Genomic DNA, 16,494 nt, shown 5'->3' with positions numbered 1-16,494 from the left:
TTTCAAGGCGGCGAAGTATCTTTACTAATCTATGACTGGGGGTCTACATTTAACTTTCTGCCCTGGCAGAAGATTAGTCCGCCACTGCTTACTGAACTGCATGCTCGGCTACTTCTGTATTCTAAAAACAAATGCTGGCTATTTCTTACATAAAAAGTAATCCCTCATAATGAAAGTTCGATTTTTCCCATTGACCTACATTGCACCCTCTTTTACAAAGTTTTTAGTCACGCTACGGGTATATCGCGTAATAATAAACGACGTTTAAATCCTAATTATGGAGTGCATACTGTGTAACATGTTATTTAAAAAGTCAGATAGAGTTAGAAGTTAAATAGATATTTCAAAACGTAAACTGCAAATTATTATACTAACCATATAATATTATAAATGCGAGAATGAGTTTGTTTGTTTGCTAGGCTTTCACGTCTTTATCCCTGTTTTTCTGTATCCCTGTTCGGGACCAGAATAGGGCTACGGTATCCTCTGCCTGTCGTAAGAGGCGACTAAAAGGGGGCTTCCGGGGTTGCGGGTGGCAAGAGTAGGAGCTCAACCGCCCAGCCAGCGACCCCGGGAAGGACAGCGGTATGTGTCGCATACCGTTCGCACCAGACGGCGAGCGCCAAGCTCTCCTAGGAGGAGCCCAAAGGGGCAACGCGCTGAGAGGACTCCGATCTCCTTTGGAGATCCCAGAGTCCTCTACGCAGCGCTGCGGACGACCACCGAGATGGTTTTAGCGCTGCTGTATTCGGTTCGGACGGGTGTAGTAAGGGTATACTTTTCCGAGGCGTTCCAACTTAGTTCTTAGAGGTAGCGATGCATGTGTGACCAACTTCATTATACTTACCAATACTTCCTATCAAATAACATTCAATCGAGAGGTCCGAGACTCAAATCCCAGCACGCACCTCTGATTTTTCAAAGTTATGTGCGTATTAGTAATTCATTATCACTTGCTTAAATGGTGAGAAACATCGTGAGGAAACTTGCATACCTGAGAGATTTATAAAACAATCTCAAAGGTATGTGAAGTCTACCAATACGCACTTGTCCAGCGCGGTGGACTATGTCCTATAATATTTCTCATGCTGAGACCCGTGCTCAGCAGTGGCACAGGGTTGATGATGATAATGATGAAGTAAAATAAAATACTATATACAAGCTTTAAAAATGTATTAAAATCCTAGAATCCAATTATATTTCTTTTTTCTTTTAATCAAGTTTTATCCATCCAACCAAGTCGGGCTCGTCCCACGACCAACATAAGTACGTCGTCAGTTCCTTCGATTGCCGGGGAGACACGTGCCCCACGCGTGGGCTTGTGGGGTGATGAGGCCGCTGTAACAACATACAAAAACCGTATATAATGGTAAAAATAATCAAACGCTTTCTACAGTCACAACCCCACCCTAGGATTCCCTGTGTCGTGTGTGCCATGGACACACACATAGACGAATACACAAACACCCAGACCCAGAAACAGAAATCTAAATTCATCATTTAGATATCTGTCTGGCCGGGGATCGAACCCGGGACCCTTTGCGCGTCAGACCGGTATGGTGACCGCTCCGCCACGCGGGTCGTCACATTAACATGGAACATTAAATTAAGACCCATTTAAAATTTTGGTAATAAAACTAAAAAATAAACTTAAGCCAACCGTCACCGCGGCGCGGTGATCGCTAGGTGTGCGAGCGGGACGCACTGCACGCACGCCGTACGAGCGAGCAGGACGCCAATACCGCGTGCAATACTGACACATACACGTATAAAGCAGTTTCGTGTGCGTCCCACCATTCTATGAAGGTTTCTTTGCAATTCTGAAAGCAAAGTAATAAAACAATTTTAATTAATAGTTATTTTGCAAATCTGAATAACGTTTGAACATCATTATATTTTATTGCAGTCCACCTGATAATAATTAGCTACTGCCTCCCATGGACATTTGTAATCAACCCCAGATAGGATTATATTCCTACCTGAGATCAGCCACAGAAGCACCGCTTCCTAAGGACTAAGCTGGAACTCCTCGGAATAGTATGTTTCCCTTACCACACCCTTCAAACCAGAACACAGCAGCGCCTAACACTGCTGTTATAACAGAAAGTGTGGCGGTGGTGCCGCGGGAGTCGAACCACAGAGGGTTGTACCACCCTTTCGTAGAGTAGTGTAGTCCGCGTCAAACTGCTAGTCCGCTCTGAAGTTGTTGCGAGCAGGTGTAGTCATACAATTTGCTATGGCGACGCGATTCATTTCTATATTCAGAGTGAACTAGTTGTTTTACGTGGACTACACATAGTTTCATCATTAGTAGGGTGAGTGAGAGTAGGGATAGAAAGTGTCATAATATTATCGTAGTGTAGTAGTTTGAAAGGTAGTAGAACCCTTTGTGATTCAACTCCGGTGGCACCACCGCCACACCTATTTGTACCTATTAACAGAAGTGTCAAGCACTGCTGTATTCTGGTTTGAAGGAGTGTGGTAAGGGAGACATACTTTTACGAGGCGTTCCAGCTTAGTCCTCAGGGGTAGCGTCGCTTCTGTGACCGACCTCAGGTAGGAATATCCAATCCTATGTGGGCTAAATTGCATATCTCCATTGGCGGCAGTAATAACTTACCAGGTGGACTGTATGCTCGTCTGCTACTCCTATATTATATAAAAACAGTTTCATAATCATCTTGAGTAGGATGAGTGGGAGTACGAATAGAAAAAGTGTTATAATAATACCTTCCTAAAAGATTGAGATGCCGTGCAATTGTCAGGAAAACCATTGACTCCACAACACGACCACGGCAGAGCAACTGTACTTGCATTTTGCGATCTGAAAACAAGTATTTTATTTAATAAAAAATTAAAATATAGACTGTTTTTTACACAGGGTTTTTAGGGTTCCGTACTCAAAGGGTAAAAACGGAACCCTATTACGAAGACTTCGCTGTCTGTCCGTCTGTCCGTCTGTCACAGGGTTCTGTAAAAATTTCAAGTGTCTATCTATTACGGTTCCGGAGGTAGAGCCCTGTGACAGACGGACATACAGCGAAGTCTTAGTAATAGGGTTCCGTTTTTACCATTTGGGTACGGAACCCTAAAAACCTGTAAATCTGCTACATTTTTAAAACGTACTCATTCACTTCGCAGCAGCTGAAGGCAAGACGTAGAATATGTCCCAATTGGCCATCTCGCTCTCTTATACCCTTCTGGAAAGAGATAACAAATATTATGATAAAACTACACAATTTCTAAAGCCTTCGCCTGCTCTTTCTGTAAACTTCCTTAAAGAAAATGTAAAAAGTTGCAGTGATAGATTTATATTTAGACATGTTAATAGCAAAGAAGTAATTAAAGTGTTCAAAGATATAAATATTAAAACTACTGAGGATTTATGGGGAATGTCTATAAAAATTTGTAGTTTTATTATTGAGACTATAGCTCCTTACTTAGCCAAAATTTTTAATTTATGCGTAGATCATGGTTGCTTTCCTGATCTAATGAAACAAAGTAAGGTCATTCCTCTATTTAAGTCTGGTGACAACAAAGATCCTAGTAATTATAGACCAATTTCTGTCTTGCCTGTTTTTAGTAAAATATTTGAAAAACTAATACTTAATCAATTATTAGTACACTTTAATTTTTATAATTTATTCCATAATAAACAGTTCGGCTTCACCAAAGGTAGATCAACCGTTGATGCGGGTGTTGAATTAATGCGAAACATTTTTGACGCTTGGGAAGATGCGCAGGATACTATAGGTGTATTCTGTGATCTTTCTAAGGCATTTGATTGTGTAGAACATAAAACTCTCTTGTTAAAGTTGGAATATTATGGTATACGCGGTACGTCTCTAAAACTGCTTAGGTCTTATCTAGATAATAGAGTACAACGAGTTCAGGTTAAGGGACACAAATCGTTAGGTTCTGGTGTTAAAGTAGGCGTCCCACAAGGCTCTATTCTGGGGCCATTCTTGTTTTTGGTATACATTAATGATCTACCGTATGTAATGCAGGACTTATCAAAGGTTGTGTTGTTTGCTGACGATACTTCCTTAATATTTAAAGTTAAAAGACAATCTAACGACGTGAGCGCTGTCAATAAAGCACTTGACATAATTCACAAATGGTTTAGCGCAAACAATCTTGTATTAAATAATAAAAAGACTAAATGTGTCCGATTTGCTCTGCCTAATGTTAAAAAGCTGACGATGAATGTTACCCTTAACAATGATCACTTAGAATTTGTAGATGAAACAGTTTTCTTAGGGATAAATTTAGATTCTAAACTACAATGGAGCCCTCAGATAGCAAAGTTATGTAGTAGACTTAGTTCGGCAGCCTATGCGGTAAAGAAGATAAGACATCTTACCGATATACCAACCGCTAGGCTTGTTTACTTTAGTTATTTTCATAGCATTATGTCTTACGGTATTTTGCTGTGGGGTAACGCTGCTAGCATAGATGTCATTTTTATACTTCAAAAACGTGCAATTACAGCCATTTATAGTCTTCGCCCCCGTGAGTCCTTACGAGAACTGTTTAAATCTATAAATATTTTGACAGTGCCTAGTCAATATATTTATGAAAATATCTTATATGCTCGCAAAAATTATTCTTCTTTGGAAAAAAATTATAATAGGCACAGTCATAATACTAGAAATAAAGATAAATTGGCCATACCTCAATTTAGATTAAGCAAGGTGTGTAATTCTTTTATGGGGAACTGTATTCGTTTCTACAATAAAATACCAAAAGACATTATCGATCTATCCGAGAAAAGGTTTAAATCTACTATAAAATTAACTTTATGTAAAAAAGCTTATTATAATGTAAATCAGTATTTAAATGATAAATCCGTATGGTATGACAACTCCAGCTCCAACATCAAAAATTAATTATATGTACCACTATGTAAAATTGTATATTATTTACTCTTTAAAAGATGCAAATATGCACACGTATGGAGTTTCTTGCGCCGCTTCTTCTCCATAGCGAAATACCTTCCGAAGCGGTGGTAGTTTGTTGACTTTCAAAAAGTATTCTATATGAATCAATTTTGAATAAATGAGATTTGAAATTTGAAATTTGAAATTTGAAATTTGAAATTTGAAATTTGAAATTTTGAAATTTGAAATTTGAAATTATGTAAGATAATAAACAGTCATTATACTTAGTCGAAAGTTAAATGTCTCATCCACTCTTTACTGTCCCACTGCTGGGCACGGGTCCCCTCTCAGAATGAGAAGGATTAGGCCATAGTCCACCGCACTGGCCAAGTGCGTATTGGCAGACTTCACATACCTTAAAAACTTTATTAAGATTTCTGAGGCATTCATGTTTCTAACAATGATTACCTGCACCGTTTAAGTAAGTGATAATTAATTTCTAATTATAAAAAGTTAATTGAAAGTCTAATTATTTTTCAATTATGTTACTGGTACAAATAACTACAAGTATCTTAATATACATCTAATGGAATAATAATATTTAGAATTACCTCAGCTATATTTGATGAGAAATAGAACATTAAAGCACATTCTAGAAGCAGAAGAAGCAGCACCAGAGTTGAATACTGAAATGTAACAAAAATATAATTTGTAACGAAATTAATAAAAAATACTGAAAGATATTAATTAATGCTGAAAAGTCTGATTTCATCAGTTTCATTATAGTTACAACTCGTACATACTAAAAAAAAACAAGATGCTTTTTCTAACTTTAATTTTTTAAAGCGATAATAGATGGCACTGAACACAATAATTAGTTGTTTGTTCAATTTTACCATGTTTTTATTAGATTTACCTGTATGTATGTAACGGAATCTTTAAACTCGATTTTTCCCCAGAGTGAACAGATAAATTCACAAGTTTGAACAATTATCAAGAACATGACAATACACGATTTAATAATTTTGTCCCATTCTCATCAGGATTCACAGAATTAACGATTATAAGTTATGCGATTTTAGCTTGGTTTTTAGTTTTTAACTTATAATTATCACTTTTATTTTATAAACCAAACATAGAGTGCACTGCAAACGTAAAACTATATTTTATCGTCTTAACTACTTTTTACATGGACAATATATAGCGTTATATATGATTTTAGACTAAAATTATCGCGGAATTGAGACATTGTATTATGTAACGATATTTCGGCAATAAAAACGCATATCGTGAGTACTCGTTACATAATAAAATATAGCGTTATACGCCATTATTTAACACTAGCTGACCCGGAATACTTTGTACCGCCTCTAAATCTATTTATCAAATATATTTCATATAAAATGTAGCCTATGTTACTCGTGGATAATGTAGCTTTCGAATGATGAAAGAATTTTTATAATCGGTCCAGTAGTTTTTGAGCCTATTCATTACAATCAAACAAACAAACGAAGTTTTCCTCTTTATAATATTAGTATAGAAAACCAAACATAGATGGCACTGCAAACGTAAAACTATATTTTATCGTCTTAACTACATTTTTACATCGACAATATATACACCATTACTTAACTTTAAGATATATTATAGAACATACCATGAACAGCAAAAATTGTGAACAGGTGATGGCACCATAGAACCCCATGAAGCATATAAAGAAGACAAAACATGATAGAACAGCCAGCCCTATACCAACATATAGGCTTAAACTTTCTTTTGTGAGTAGAACCTGCAAAGAAATATATCATCATCATCATCAAGCCATTATGAAAGGCGACCTGTACCATTGCTGGGTACAGGTCGCCTTTCAGATTTCTTATAATATAAGAATAGCTGACGAGCATGCAGTCCACCTAACAAGTGGCAACAGCCGCCGATGGATATCTGTAATCAATCCCAGATAAGATTAGATTCTAACCTGATTTCGGCTACAGATATGCCGCTACCCCTGATGACCTGATGTCACTAAGCTGGAACGCCTTGGAAAAGTATGTCTCTTACCACACCCTTCAAACCAGTACACAGCAGCGCTTAACACTGCTGTTATAACAAAAAAAGGTGTAGCGGTGGTACCGCCGGAGTCGTACCACAAAGGGTGCTACCACCTTTAAATATATTTAGCCCGCGCCAATCTGCTAGTCCGCTCTGAAGTCGCGAGCAGGTGTAGTCATACAATTTGCTATGGCGACGCGATTCATTTCTATATTCAGAGCGGACTAGCAGTTTGACGCGGACTACACCTTTAAATAGCTTTAAAAGGACTGTTGATACATACTCGTATAAGCTGACTTCCTAAAAGTACAATATCAATTTGACCCGGTTAATATAATTGCCGGTATTGTCTGGTGCCGTGTACTGTTCGATTAAATAATTATATCGCGTGTCGCCCCATCAGTTATAATTTGTAAGCCCCATGGGAAATAGACACACACCTGTACACACACATACCATGTATGGAATTATACAGAGACTTTTAAAACTGTACTATGTACATGGGTCGATAAACCTATAAATAATACCAAAAATACTTAAGGAAGTAACGGGTTGTCCTCAACCCATTACTGTCCCACTGCTGGGCACGGGTCTCCTCTCAGAATGTTAAGGATTAGGCCATAGTCCACTGCGCTGGCCAAGTGCGTGTTGGTAGACTTCACATAGCTTTAAAATGTTTTTAATTTAATTAAGATCTTGGGTATGCAGGTTTCCTCACGATGTTTTCCTGCACCGTTTAAGCAAGGGATAATTAATGTGTAATACGCACAAATTTGGAAAAATTAGAGGTGCGTCCCTGGGTATTGAACCTCGGACCACATGATCGAGGCCGTCTCAACCACTAGGCTATCACTGTTTTGTCCCTGTAGTTCTGGGACCAGAATAGGGCTACGGTATCCCCTGCCTGTCATAAGATGCAACTAAAAGGGGCTTCCGGGATTGCGGGCGGCAAGAGTGGGAGCTCGAACCGTCCAGAAAGCTACCCCGGGAAGGACAGCGCTTTGTGTGGTCTCATAATGTCGGAACACCATATGATGTGGGAGGAACGAAAACTGCTCCCCAGGGCAGAACCCAATAGGGGTTGGAGGACTCCGGTTTTATTCCATCGGAGATCCCGGAGTTCTCCAACAAGCGTTGAGAACGGCCACCTGGGGCGTCGCTCCTACGTCGTCGGGTACCTTTTGAAGGTTTCCCCCTCGATAAGAAAAAAGGGTATGTCAGCATAAGGGCGATGGGCATGGAATTTCGTGGCTCGGGGGTTCCCTCTGTTCCCGGGCAGATTCTCGGTTGGTTAATATCCCCCGGATGTTTGATATTTATTCATAATAATACAATGTTATTTAAAACATTATAATATACTAGCTGACCCGGCAAACTTTGTACCGCCTCAAAATCTATTCATCACATATATTTCATATAAAATATAGCCTATGTTACTCGTGGATAATGTAGCTTTCGAATGGTGAAAGAATTTTTAAAATCGGTCCAGTAGTGTTTGAGCCTATTCATTACAACCAAACAAACAAAGTTTTCCTCTTTATAATATTAGTATAGAATAAGGCCATTTAAATGAAATCTTGTAAATATATATAAGGCGTATCCAGAAGTCCTTATTCCATGTCAGTGCATGGTGGTACGTGGCACGGGGTATTCAGGTCAGACTATATTACATTATGCTCGCAACTTATTTCATTTGATACTTACAATCGATTTTCTAGTATAAACTAACCGATAGAATAGAATATACAGTTATTTATTAATATTTATTGAGGCATCATAATATCTTATATTAAAACGAGCTTTTGCCCGCGGCTTCGCTCGTGTTACGAAGTAATATTTTTATCCCCTATTTTATGCCCTTGGGAGTAGAATTGATCAAAATCCTTTCTTAGCGGATGCCTACGTCATAACATCTACCTGCATGCCAAATTTCAGCCCGATCCGTCCAGTGGTTTGGGCTGTGCGTTGATAGATCACTATGTCAGTCAGTCACCTTTGAGTTATATATATTTAGATTCTCGTGTCACAATGTTAGTTACCGTACTCCTCCGAAACGGCTTTACGAATTTTCACCAAATTTTATATGCATATTCAGTAGGTCTGAGAATCGGCTACTATCTATTTTTCATACCTCTAAGCATAGATTAGTAAAGATACTTCGCCGCCTTGAAATTGAATGAACCTACAAACGGCTTATTATAGTAAGTTCTTTTTTTGAATTCTTGACAAATAAAAACATTTTTAGAGAAAATTTACGAGTAAATAACTAATACTGCGTAATTTACATAATAAATAAATAATTTATAATAATAATTTCAAATATTTTAGGGACATTTTAGCACGGAGACGTGGCAAACTTTTTTACGCAACTATTTCAATTGTCAAAACTGGGTACATTTTCTTATTAGGAGTGAGTAATCTTTACTAATCTATGCCTCTAAGTGATAAGTGTTCACCCTTAACATTTTTTTATTTATATGGCAACACAACGTTTGCCGGGTCAGCTGGTTTTTTCTAACATTGTAGCCAACGAGCATACAGTCCACCTGATGGCACTGTACGAGCCAAGCGAGGTCCCAGGGGAGGTCAGGTCATCACCCCTTCCCCCAAACCGTCGAGTCCGACACGCACTTGGTCTGTATTTTTCGTTGAAAAACCCTGGATGGATTCCGCCGGGTCCTCGGGTACCTTTTGAAGGTTTGCCCGTCGTAAAGAAAATAGGGATAATCGTTAGTTTAAACTATAAAAAGCTACCAAAAATTAACATTGGACAATTGACTCAAACAAAATAATGTCATATTTCGATATTGTGTAGGTAATAACGGATAGATTCATTATTGATAACGGACGTAAGCCGTATCGAGCAGGTGTGTAGAATTTAAAAATGTAACATCTAATCATAAGCTGAATAAGTAATCGACAGCGGCTTTTGTGAGTGAGGAATTATCTTATATATTTAATTCTCGTGTCCCAATGTTAGTTACCGTACTCCTCCGATTTTTGATACCAGTGAGTTTTTACGGTTTGACAAATAATGACTGTTTTGGTATTTGTTTACGTATTTGCCCATACAAATTCCAATCAGCGCCCCTAGCGGATTTTATCAGAACCTAACATTAAATGTCTAAATTGACAAAATGGCGCTTTATGTTTGTCTCTCTTTTTTGCGAACATGTGAGGCAGACCAAAAGTCTTGAGCACTTATTGTTACGTTTACTCAGTCTACTGAAGCAAACGGAACAGAATAATGGATTGAGTAAACGTAACGTCTAATTGTGGGATGCTTTGAAAACTCATGGTAAGGGTACAGGACTCCGGGATCACCAAACTGAGTCCTCAGCGCGTTGCCCAGTCGGGGTCTACCCAGGTGAGCATAAGCTCGAAACACCGTCTGTGCACGACGGTATGCGGCCACACATACCGCCGTCCAACCCGAGGTCGCTTGCTGGACGTTTCGATATGATGGCCATCACCTACATACGAACTAACAATGCAGTTAAATGATAGATTCATAGATCTTACCTTCATATTAGTCGTTCCAAGGGTTTGTATAACAAATAACAATGTATTTTTAGATGCTATAATCCACAAACTGAAGGCAAATAGAAGGATTGAAAATACCTGAAAAATAACAAAAACTTTTAAAGACAAATTTCTATTTTGTAAAAAAATATTGAGATGTAAGTAAATGATAATATTATGTGAAGGAAGTTAAATCATTCAGATGTAGGCGAACCAAAACAAATGTGTAAGAGGTATTTTTTTTATAATATAAAACTAGGAAACGAGCTTGCAGTCCACCTGATGGTAAGTGGCTACTGCCACCCATGGACATCTGTAATCAACCCTAGATAAGAAAGATGCCTGAAGACCACAGATGCGCCACCACCCTTGAGGACTAAGTGGGAACGTCGGATAATTATATCTTTACCACACTTCAAACCAGAACACAGCAGCGCCTAACACTGCTGTTATAACAGAAATAGGCGTGGCGGTGGTGCCGCCGGAGTTGAACCACAAGGGGTCTACCCCATTAACAAATTGCATTACCAATTACAAATTCCATTAATCATAAGCAACAATTTAATCAGCTATTTGATTATCATGACTTACGATAAGCTAAGCAATAACTTACCATTGTAACAATATTTACTGATATCAGAATTATTGCAGACATTTTTGAGACTTTTGTCCAATTGTAGGCCATTTCTGAAAAATAAAATATTTTGATAAAATACGAAGAGTCAAATGTGTTTGATGAAGAAAAACACGAAGTTTTACACTGCTAGAAGAAAGATTTTTTATTAACTAAACTAGCCTTTACCCGAGCCTTTGCTCGCATTCAGTGAGCCTTGGTAACGGTACTTTAAAAAAAGTACCCTATGTTCTTTTCTGGACCCCTGACAACGTATGTACAAAATTTCATGACAATCGGTTAGTAGTTAAGGCGTGAAATAGTAGCAAATGTAAAGGTGATATAACATTCTGTGATTCGACTCCGGCGGCACCACCGCCACACCTACTATTTCATTCATAACAGCAGTGTTAACCGCTGCCGTGTTCTGGTTTGAAGTGTGGCAAGGGAGCCATACATTTCCGAGGCTTTCCAGCTCAGTTCTCAGGTGTAGCAGCGCATCTGTGGCCGAATTAGGCAATAATCGAATCTTACCTGGTGTCTAATATTACTAAGGCAGTGATAGCCTTTTTTTTTTTTTTTTTTGTTCACGAGGGGGAAACCTTCAAAAGGTACCCGGCGCCGTGGGAGCGACGCAGGGTTATGTGGGATTTTTACCGCACTAAAACCCCCCCGGTGGCCGTCCTCAGCGCTGCATAGAGGGCTCCGGGATCTCCAAAGGAACGCAACCGGAGTCCTCTTAGCGCGTTGCCCCGTCGGGCTCTGCCCAGGTGAGCTTGACGCTCGCCACACCATCTGGTGTGTACGACGGTATGCGACCACACATACCGCCGCCCTTCCCGGGGTCGCTTACCGAGCGGTTCGAGCTCCCACACTTACCGCCCGCAACCCCGGAAGCCCCCTTTTAGTCGCCTCTTACGACAGGCAGGGGATACCGTAGCCCTATTCTGGTCCCGAAACTACAGGGACAAAGGCAGTGATAGCCTAGTGGTTAAGAAAGTCGATCTCTCGATCGAGGGGTCCGAGGTTCAAATCCCAGGCACGCACCTCTGATTTTTCATAGTTATGTGCGTATTAGAAATTAATTATCACTTGCTTAAATGGTGAAGGAAAACATCGTGAGGAAACCTGCATACCTGAGAGATTTATATAAAAAAAATGTGAGCCGTCACGGGACGCCTGGCAGATGTGAAACATCGACATTATTTTGTTAAAGTAATATGCAGAAAAGAACATATTGTGATAGGAACTAAATATGTCATAATGATAAAATAAAATAGTATTACGATTTTTTCCAGATAACGATGACTATTTATTGAATTCGATTGCGCATGGCGACGCGTCGCCACACCGTACACACTACTGCATATAGACTGTATATATATACCATCGTATAGCGTGCGCCACGGCATGCGTCGCCACGCCAGAAATCGGTTTTACGTGCGGCTGTAGATGTTTCACATCAAAAATAAATCTCGAAGGTATATGAAGTCTACCAATACGCACATGGCCAGCGCGGTGGACTATGGCCTGATCCTTCTCACTCTGAGAGGAGACCCGTGCCCAGCAGTGGGAGAGTAATAGGTTGATGATGATGTCTAATATTACAAATGTCCATGGGCGACAGTGGCCAAAAATAATCAGATGGACTGCATGCTCGTCTGCTTTATTATATTACTTAGGACAATCAGTTAGAATGAATGTTTCGTACAAAAACTTGAATTATAAAACTATTTTTAAACTGTCCAGGGGTGTATGGGGAACTGCGTGGGGGTATTTTCTTTTAAAATATTCATAGCGTTGCACATTTTAAAGTATACCTATCTATCGGTTCGTCCGTTTGTATGTTTGTACTCGAAAACCACTAAGAGAAAACATTATTATATTTATTAGGGTCCTGTACCCAAAGGGTAGAAACGGAACCCTATTACTAAGACTCAGCTGTCTGTCTGTCTGTCACAGGGCTCTATCTCCTGAACCGTAATAGATATACACTTGAAATTTTTACAGTGTATGTACAAAGGTGGTCGCTATAACAACAAATACTAAAAATAAAATAAAAATGAAAATAAATGGGGGTCGCCATACAAGAAACCGCTATTACTCGACGTTTTTCACAGCTGTTCATATTTTCACAATGTATTTATGTAGCTGCTATAATAACAAATACTAAAAATAAGAAAAATATGATGATATTGGTGGTACGGAACCCTCCGTATGCGGATTCGACTTGCACTTGGCCAATTATTTCTGACTAGTTTTCACCCGCGGCTTTGCTGGCGATCAGAGGTAGATGACCATAGTTGTTTTTATCTCGTCCCTGTAGTTTCGGGAGTAGAATAGGACTATGGTATCTCCTGCCTATCGTAAGAGGCGACTAAAAAGGGGCTTCCGGGGTTGCAGGTCGCAAAAGTGGCAGCTCGAACCGCCCGTCACCGGCCCCGGGAAGGGCGGCGGTATGTGTGGTCGCATACCGTCGTACGCACCAGACGGTGTGGCGAGCGTCAAGCTCACCTGGGCGGAGCCCGACGTGGCAACGCGCTAAGAGGACTCCGGTTGCGTTCCTTTGGAGATCTCGGAGTCCTCTACGCAGCGCCGAGGACGGCCACCGGGGGGGTTTTAGGGCGGTAAGAATCCCACATAACCTCGTGTCGCTCCCACGGCATGGGGACCTTTTGAAGGTTTCCCCGTAAAAAAAAAGAAAAGTTGTTTTTATCTATCACTCAGGAACAACACCTTTTTTCGGGATAAAATGTATCCTATATCCTGTTCTAGCCTTGCCAAAATGTGTTAAAAAATTGATGACAATCGGCTTGGTACTTAAAACGCTTACTTAGCGTTCTATTTTAGTCCTGAGGAGTAGCAACGCCTCTGTGTCCGAACTCAGGTAGGACTCTAATCCTATCTAGGGTTGATTACAGATGTCCATACAACAATTGCCATTTATCATCAAGTAGTATGCACGCTTAAAATTTGAATAGTATAGGTACTAGCTGACCCGGCAAACGTTGTGTTGCCATATAAATAAAAAAATGTTAAGGATGAACAACCCTTATCACTTAGGGGTATGAAAAATAGATAGTAGCCGATTCTCAGACTTACTGAATATGCATATAATATTTGGTGAAAATCGGTAAAGCCGTTTCGGAGGAGTACCGTAACTAACATTGTGACACGAGAATTTTATGTATAAGATAAAAATGTAGAAGCAAAAGTCGCAGGCATAGCTAGTATAATAATAAAATGTCAGGAACTGGGAAAGTTGGCATTCCCGGGGAAACTAGTTAAGTGGTTTCAATTATTCAGGAAACAGCAATACGATATGAGGTCGTTGAACTTACATTGTTGGGTTTAAACCTTTTTTAACTGGCTTCACAAAGAAGAGAAGTTAACTATTCGCGTATATTTTCTTGTTTATTCAATACTAACTGACCCGGCAAACTTTGTACCGCCTCAAAATCTATTTTAATAAAATATAGCCTATGTTACGCGTGGATAGTGTAGCTTTTGAATGGTGAAAGAATTTTTAAAATCGGTCCAGTAGTTTTTGAGCCTATTCATTACAACCAAACAAACAAACAAAGTTTTCCTCTTTATAATATTAGTGTAGATAGGGGTAGCAGATGAGCATGCAGTTCACCTGATGGTAAGTAGCTGCTGCTGTCCATGGACATTTGTAGTCGACCCCAGATAAGATTTGATTCCTACTTGAGGTCTAATAGTTGCGTCGCTATCTCTGAGGACTAGGCTGAAATGCCTCGGACCTATGTCTCTCTTACCGCACTCTTCAAACCAGAACACAGTAGCGCTTAACACTGCTGTTATTAGACAGCAATAGGTGTGGCGGTGGTGCCGTCGATATAAATAAAGTAAATCTTAGTAAGAATGGCAAGCCTAGTTTTGGCTTAAATAATTATAGTTTAAAAACTAAAAACCACGCTAAAATCGCACAAGGAAAATCGTTAATCCTGATTCCTGACGATCCTAATGAGGTGAATGGGATAAAATTATTAAAATCGTGTATTGTCATCAGTTCTTGATAATTTAAAATTAATCGGACCGTTCAAAGTGGGTAAAAATCGAGTTCAAAGATTCCGTTACATACATACATACATACAGGTCTAGCTAATAAAAACGTGGGGAAAACGCAGCGTACACGCCAGCGGAAACGCTCAAACAAAGTGATTTATATATATGAACTACTTACTTGTCATGAATTTTTTGAACTAATATTCACAATTAACACCAACACAACACAAAATCAACTGGAGCAGCGTGGTCCATGCGGTTAGCATCACTCATATATATTTTTTAATTTTATTTTTGCATTACATAAAGTAATTAATAAACTGAAATTAATTCTAATTGTATTATTATTTTTTTCAAACTATTTCTTTTAGCAATACTCTGTTATTTATAAAAAATAGGTAAAAAAGTATTAAACATTGTAAATTCAATTTAAAATATAGCATTTAAAATATAAATGCATAATTGTAAATGCATTTTTAAATTTAGCATTTAAAATATAAATGCAATTTAAGAATAACGATAAAATTTTTAAATGTGTTTAAAATTGCTTTAAAGTTTAAAACTCTATTAGTGAGTAATAATGGTAATTACTTTGAGGTAAAGTTAATATGGAGTTGTATAACGCGCCTGCGTTACCCGCCTATCAAGATATGACTGACATAAAACAGCTGTTTATGTAACGTTTAGTATTTATGATATACTAGCGATTACACCCCGCTTTGCACGTTTTGAATATTACTTTAAAACAACACTGTAAGTATAGTATATAAAACTGCTAGTCCACTCTGAATATAGAAATGAATCGCGTCGCCATAGTAAATTGTATGAATACACCTGCTCGCAACAACTTCAGAGCGGACTAGCAGTTTGGCGCAGACTATACATTAAATATGCGGTTAATAATTTGATGAATTATTTATCAGAGAGTTCGTGTAATTTACACTGGTAGAACCCTCTGTGGTTCGACTCCGGCGGCACCACCGCCACACTAATTTCTGTCTAATAACAGCAGTGTTAGGTGCTGCTGTGTTATGAAGGGTGTGGTACGAGAGACATACTTTCCCGAGGTGTTTCAGCTTAGTCCTCAGAGGTAGCGGCGCATCTGTGGCCGACCTCAAGTAGGAATATCTAATCCTATCTGAGGTTGATTACAGATGTCCATGGGCGGCAGTAGCGACTTACCATCACGTGGAATAGAAACTCGTCTGCTACAGGAAAATAATGATGATTATTTTAGGATCTATTTTATTATCGTGTTTAAGAGATTATAATGTAACACTCCTCTTTTATGCCAGGGGCTTAAAATTAATTAGTTTTATTCAATAACTTACATCGCCATCTATCGGTGAAAACTTGAACGATTTAATGAAGTGAAATACAATGTATCAAACGGACTAT

At 39.0% G+C, this 16,494-nt stretch overlaps 1 protein-coding gene across 1 annotated transcript; it reads right to left on the bottom strand.

Moving 5' to 3' along the window:
* Window positions 1–1,212: 1,212 nt before the first annotated feature.
* On the bottom strand, window positions 1,213–15,397 carry LOC140751353 (uncharacterized). Its single transcript, XM_073085257.1, has 9 exons — window positions 15,275–15,397; window positions 11,068–11,141; window positions 10,455–10,553; window positions 6,538–6,669; window positions 5,492–5,566; window positions 3,127–3,200; window positions 2,731–2,824; window positions 1,661–1,820; window positions 1,213–1,338 (listed from the first exon to the last, which is right to left on the bottom strand). Exons 1-8 carry the CDS (start codon window positions 15,279–15,281, stop codon window positions 1,683–1,685), a joined length of 693 nt encoding a protein of 230 aa, XP_072941358.1. The 5' UTR covers window positions 15,282–15,397; the 3' UTR covers window positions 1,213–1,338; window positions 1,661–1,682.
* Between the last annotated feature and the right edge of the window lie 1,097 nt (window positions 15,398–16,494).

Source organism: Epargyreus clarus, unplaced genomic scaffold (genome assembly GCF_041222505.1).
Source record: "Epargyreus clarus isolate Ecla_fem2 unplaced genomic scaffold, WU_Ecla_fem_2.2 ptg000022l, whole genome shotgun sequence".
Classification (NCBI taxonomy): domain Eukaryota; kingdom Metazoa; phylum Arthropoda; class Insecta; order Lepidoptera; family Hesperiidae; genus Epargyreus; species Epargyreus clarus.
Note: the sequence above shows the minus strand (reverse complement) of the source record. Positions and strands in the feature narration are given on the sequence as shown.